We start from the raw sequence: 6,577 nt of genomic DNA on the forward strand, positions 1-6,577 counted from the left end.
GGATGCGACTCTGCTCCCGCCTCCGGGCCTCAATCCCGGAGGAACAGCTGCGGCGCCGAGAGGAGCCGAGCAGAACCGAACAAGGCCGAGCTTGGCCGAGCAGAGCCCAGTGTCGCCGAGTATTGCCGAGGAGAGCCGAACAGAGCCGAGCCCAGTGTCCGGCCGAATATTGCCGAGCCTGAACGAGTGGATCCGATTGGGGACGAATAGAGCCGAGTCCCGCCGAGCGGAGCCGCGTCGGGCTCCACGAGGAGAGATGGAAGTCCCCGGCGCCCCCTGCGGGCCACAGAGCACAGCGCTGGCCTCGGCGGGGCCGGTCGGCCGCCTCCGGATCCTGCTACCGTCCTATGGAGCCCACTTTGTGGATGAGGAAACTGAGGCTCCAAGAGGTTCCCAGGCTAACCCAAAGGCACGCAGAGCCGAGAAGTGGTGGCGCTGGGGTTGGAACCTGACAATGGCTGTGAGCTCACTTGCCACCGTAACGGGCATTGTGTTTGCTTTGCCCGCCTCCGTAGTTGCTGCCCTTGGTTATGTCCAGAGAGGAGAGACCCGCCCTGCAGGAAGAGCTGAGACACCCCTGCTATTACAGACGGAGGAACCAAACAGCCTCTGGACATGTTGACCAGCAGCTCCCATGTGCAAATATTGACATATTTCCTGGTCACTGAAGCAGATAGCGGGGCAGAGAGGCCACGTCCCAGTGCAGGCCTCATTTCCCCCCTTTAACCAGATGGCCGTAGAGGACATGGGCTCCTGCCTGCCTGCAGGCTGTGTCCCCCAATGCCTGAGCCAAGACCTGAGGGGTCTGGGACCCTGGAGAATGCCAAGTGTGGCCTGGGCACTTTCTCTGAGCCTCCAAAAAAGTGAAGGTTAGTCTTGCCCTCCACGCTCACACACACACACACACACACACACACACACACACACACACTCACACTCACACTGTGTGCCGGTCCTTCACCCCTCTGTGCACAAGGCCTGGCCTGCCAAGGCTGCAGGGCTTCCTGGAGAGTGGCCGGGCCTGCAGGAGGCGACTGAGGTCCCACGGGGTTGGCATGGGCAGGGCCCTCTGCCTAGAACACTCATGCTCAACCCTCTGCTCCCAGTGCCTCCCGTCCCCCAGCCACTGACCCTCCCCACATTTATGCTCCCCCCAGAACACACTTCCCTTCCCGCTCCACTGGATAGTGACACAGTTACTTGTGTGGCTGCCTGTGAGTGCCAAGAGCACAAGACCTGTTTCCTCCACTGTACCCCCAGCCCAGGCCAGTAAAATCTTGGTGAACTTAAATGAACTAGGCCCAGAGGTGAAGTGCATAGCCCAAAGCCACACAGGAGGCTTGCGGCAGAGTGGGCCGAGGGCCCAGCCCCAGCGACTTGGGGTCCCATGACTTTTAGGGGGTGCATGTCCCTCACAGCCTTTCAGTGGACTCATTGTGAGCCTCACCAGGGCCTGCCAGTGACAGGGAAGCACCCTGAGACCTTAGCGGGACTGTGACCTCACACAACTCCAGGGAGAGCCCTTCACATTACAGCCTGTGATTCTCACACTTTTAGTGTTTTCTTCTCTGTCTGGAGTCCTATGGAGCCCAGGCTGTCACCTTCCCGAAGGACAGTGGCCTCTGCCTCTCCGACCCCGTGTAGGTGAGGAAGGCCTGAAGCCCTGGGGCCTTGGCCGTCCCTACTGCAGGGCCTACAACCCCCAGCTCCTCTCCTCTCATGCTGAGGCTGGTGCGTGAAGTCCTGGTCCAGAGCACGGTGGTCATGGGCTGTTGCCTGGCAACCACCTCTGAGAGACAAGTTCAAGGGAAGGTCTTGGGTTTGAACAAGTTGGATGTTTGCAGAGGAAGAGCCAGGCAGGGAGAGTCATCACCACCCCTTCCTGCGCGCTCAGCCTCACAACCCCAGAGCCTCCCCGCACCCTAGTCCTTGCACAGATTCCGGCCCCAAACCCCCATGCAAGCTCCCTTTGTCCCTTTGCTCCCACCCAACCCCATTTATTCAGGGTCACCATGTTGTACAAATCCAAAGGAGGCTAGAGTCACAATATGAAAATCGCCCTTGGAGTTGCGAAATGGAATTCTCCTTATTCATTAATTTATTCCAAATTCTCACATGAAGGACCCACAGTGCTGCCAGACCCTTGAAACAGATGCACCAGGAACAGTCCTTGCCTGGCGGGGCAAGGCTAGCGGGACACCGGGACACACACATGCACATAAGCATGCGCAGGCATGTGGTGGGGAAGTTGAAGGGGGGCTGTGGGATCCAGCCGGGGGGGGGGTGGACCCTGGCTTGGGCACCACTCCCACGCAGCTCTGGACCCCCCATGGATACAGCTGAGATGCCCTGAACACCTACTATGCACCTGAACTGTGCTTACATCACCCACCCCTACCCCAGCCTGCTATTGATGCTACCTGGCTCACCTCCCTTTGCCACTGTAGTCTGTCCCCCACGCAACTCCTACCCCCTTGGTCAGTCCAGGCTGTTCATACAGAGTCTTGCCTTCTCCCTGGCTGGAAGGATAGTCACATGACCCACATCTGGCCAATCATGGCACTATCACCTTGTCTTTGGCTATTGACCCAAGGGACTTCCACGTGACCTAGTTGGAACCAATCAAATTCCTTCCATGAGATTTGAGGTTTGGACACAAGAAGAAAGTATATCTACCGCTTTTGCATCAAGATCTATAAGATTGTAGGCTGAAGCTTCTCAGGGGCATCTTCCATGGCCCCTGGAGGACCGGGACTCTGGGAGGCCTGGGCACGCAGAACTGAGAGATGGAGCATCTTCATAGAGATAGACTGAGGCCCATACACACACTCACACATGCACACCAACCTAGACACACAGCACCTGGCAAAGGAATCGGCCCAGGCCATGGCTGTTGTCAAGTGTCACCTTCTTTATTGACAAGAGCTAGAGGCAGAAGCAGCAAAGGCTTTCCCTAAGGGGCCTCCCAGCTACCCTTGCAGAACAGGCTCACCTGCCCCAGGAATCGGAAAGGCAGGGCTGGCCAGGGAATGCTGGAACGCCAGGGGCCCTCTTCACTTGGACCCTCGGGTCCCCTAAGGGGGCCACACACTCCCCTAAGCCCTGCCTCCCTGACCCTCGGCCTCTGACCCCCAAGTCCACCTTTGTTGTGTGCTCATCCCCAGGGCCAGATACCAGAGGCTGCAGGGTGAAGGAGAAGGCGTGCAGGCCAAGCCTGGCAGGGGGCTCCCTCCACTTTATAATCCGATACACCCCTCCCCCACCCATTGCAGTGTGTGTGGCAGCTTACCTGGCGTGACTTACTTCCCTCCACAAATCCAAGGAGGCAGGCAAGCTGGGACAACCACCTCCATTTTATGATGGGGAAACCGAGGCCCAGAGCGGTCAAGGCTAGCCAGCGTCTGGAGGGGTGTTGAAGATGTAGGTCTCCCAAGTTGTGGTTTGTGTGCTTTCCCTAGGACTCCTTGCCCTCTGCGGAGTGGAGGGTTGGGGCATTTAGCCAGAGGTACCAACCTCCCGGGGGCCAGTCTCACAAGTGGCTCTAAGGGGTCATCTCTGGGAGGGAGTCCAGGCCAGTCCAGGCCCAGCCTTGGATGGTGGCCTCTCCCTGTGACCTCACTTTTTGTCTTGTTTTCCCTGGGACTTTCCAAGCTGCAGCTCTGGGGAATTTAGAGGGCGAGAGGCCTGCTCCCGACCTGCCAGGCCCTGCTTCTCAGCGTGGTCATCAAGGCCCAGCCCTTCTTACCAGCACTGGTAGGCCTTCAAGGGGGCTGGCCCTGTGCCTTTCAGTGCATCAGGTGGGAACCTGATGGCATCGTTTTCTTGAGACTGGTCGGCCAGGCAACCCAGTTTCATTGATGCAAGACTGAGCTCAGTCCAGAGGGGCCAAGGACAGCTCCAAGGTCATGGAACAGATCTATCCGCCACCCTCCTCCCTGTGCTCCTCCTTCTCCCTCCTCTTACTACCCTCCACTCCCCCCCCCCACCTCCCCCTCTTCTCAGCACTGCCTCACTCTCTGCCTTTTCATGCCAGTCTGCCTGGGTCAGATCCAGATCCCTGCCTTGGTCACTGCGAGGAGAGGAACAGGGGTAATTGCTCCTATGAGGAGGCTCCCAGGGCTCTCAAAGCCCCAGAGGCTGCTGCCCCCCCCCCCGCCCCCAGCCACAGGACACAAAGTGAGCTGCTTTGGGGATCCGTAGACTGCCCTCAGCAGGGGCTGAGCGAGGCTTTGGGTGGCCCAAGCTTATGCATTTTGGGACCCCTGTTTAAGAAAAACAATACGAAATTACAAGTTCAAAATTAGACTCTGGGACTCAGTAAAGGACCCAGCAGCCAGACTTAATGAGCTCCTTGGAAAATCCACTTCCTTTCCTCATGTCCAGGATCATAGGAGTCCTGGCCTGACCATCTGGGCCAAGAGGGCCTGGAGGGTATTGAGTTGTAGGGCAGGTGATTCCTGCAGCCCAGAGAGAGGAGCTGGCTCAAGGCCTTGCAGCAAGCAGGGAAGAGCTGATGTGGGCCTGAGCAGTTTCACCGCCCTCCCCCAGGGAGTAAAACTTTCTTCTATGTGGGGCCCTGGTCTGGCTCCCTGTGAACCTGGGCCCCAGGCCCTGTCCTATGAACCTGACTCTAAGCCCAGGAAACCCAGGCCTTGGTTTATCCCTCAGAACCAAGATCCAGGCCAATCCACCAGGATGCTCTGTCTCTGAAGGGGATGGTCAGTCTGCACCTGTCCCCTTCACCTGGGCCCCACTCAGGAGGGTCAGCCCAGCGGTAATGTCCCTCTAGTCTTTCATCCTACAAAGCTTGTCTAGACCGATTACTCCCATCCCTGAGTCAGAGAGAACATGAGGCCCAGAGAGGGGAAGTGGCCTATCCGAGGTCACACAGCAAATTTCAGCAGCAGTGGGATCTGAACATCCCATCATGGGCCTCCTGGCACCTTGGGTGGCATGCCCTAGGCACACTCACAGCCTCTGCTCTGTCCTCGGGCCACCCTGGCCCTCCACAGGCCCCTACAGAGAGCTCATGTGCAGCGTGTCCGACTTCGCCCCAGCTGAGGGCTCTTGGGGTAGGAACTGCTGCTCCTTGCCAGCCACATGGCTGGGCGGCCTCTCCTGCCTGCTGGTGCCAGGCCATGTGATCTGGCTGACCCGGCCATTCGCCTCCTTCTCGCCCCCCTGCTGCCCCGCCCCCTCCTTCCCACCCTCCTCGCCATCCCCTTCCTCCTCTCCCTCCTCCTCCTCTGTCTTCTCCAGAGGCCCGGCCGGGGGCTCCTGGCTTCGCACGCGGCGGGAAGGCCGGAGCAGGACCCTGCGGAAGCCCTGCTTGAAGCGGTAGGAGAGGAAGCCATACAGGATGGGGTTGGCGCAGCTGTTGGCATAGGGCAGCGCCACCACCAGGAAATAGAGGCCGAAGAAGGCGGGCTCCTCGGGCAGCGGGCACACCACGTTGATGATATTGAGCACGTAGAAGGGCATCCAGCAGAGGACAAAGAGTGCCACCACGGCCACCACCATGCGGGTGACTCTGCGCTCGGAGCGCCGTCGACGCTGGCACGAGGGTGCCCACACCCGCCGCCCTGCTGAGCGCATCTTGACCACTATGAGCAGGTAGCAGAGGCAGATGACCAGAAGCGGCCCAAAGAAACCCAGCGCGGCGGTGTAGATGATGAAGCCCGCTCGCCAGGCCGCCGCTGGCTCGGGCCACTGCATGTGGCAGGTGCTCATGCCCCGCGGCACACCCGAGAAGACCACCACGGGCAGCACCACCACGGCCGAGGCCACCCAGACGGCCGCGCTGACGGTGCGGGCCACGGCGGCGGTGCGCCAGCGGGCCGAGCGCGTGGGATGCACCACGGCCAGGTAGCGGTCCACGCTCATGACCGTGAGGCAGAAGATGCTGGTGAACTGGTTGATGCCGTCCACGGCCATGACCAGGCGGCACATGAGGGAGCCGAAGGGCCAGTAGGACAGGGCGTTCTGGGCGGCCAGGAAGGGCAGCCCCAACATGAAGAGCTCATCGGCCAGCGCCAGGTTCAGGATGTAGACGTTGGTAACCGACGGGCTGGCCGTGTGCCGCAGGACCACGTAGATCACCAGTGAGTTGCCCAGCAGGCCCACCACGCACACCACCAGGTAGACCAGCGGGATTAGCACGCCGCTGACGGCCAGCCCGGCTGCGCTCGGGGCTGCCGACACGTTTCCCACAGTGGCATCCAGCAGCCAGGCCGAGGAGGTGTTCCCGGGTTCCGAGGGCGTGGGCGCCGATGAGGGATAGCCGAGGGTGTTCATGACTGAGGGGAGGCGGTCAGCGGTCAGCTACTGGCCTGCAGGAGGGGGACACAGCCAGGTCATGGCAGAGCATGGCTTTCTCTCGGCCGCCCCTCCCTCATCACGCTGAACTTGTGCTTGGCCAGAGTTTGACATGCACTAGCTCATTCACTGCACAGGCCAGCAAGGCATCCCCACTTCTCAGATGAGGAAACTGAGTCTCAGAGAGGTAGAGTGACCACCCTGTATCACCGTAGTTAAGGTGTGGTGAGGAACGCGGGCTTGCCTGACTCCAAAGTGCAGG

The 6,577-nt window shown here is 60.0% G+C and overlaps 1 protein-coding gene across 1 annotated transcript; it reads right to left on the reverse strand.

The window, feature by feature from the left end:
- Positions 1 to 5,016: 5,016 nt before the first annotated feature.
- SSTR3 (somatostatin receptor 3) lies at positions 5,017 to 6,294 on the reverse strand. Its single transcript, XM_016223315.2, has one exon. The coding sequence runs from the start codon at positions 6,292 to 6,294 to the stop codon at positions 5,017 to 5,019; it is 1,278 nt and encodes a 425-aa protein (XP_016078801.2).
- Positions 6,295 to 6,577: the final 283 nt, after the last annotated feature.

This window comes from Miniopterus natalensis, chromosome 2 (genome assembly GCF_054644295.1).
Source record: "Miniopterus natalensis isolate mMinNat1 chromosome 2, mMinNat1.hap1, whole genome shotgun sequence".
NCBI classification, from domain to species: Eukaryota; Metazoa; Chordata; class Mammalia; order Chiroptera; family Miniopteridae; genus Miniopterus; species Miniopterus natalensis.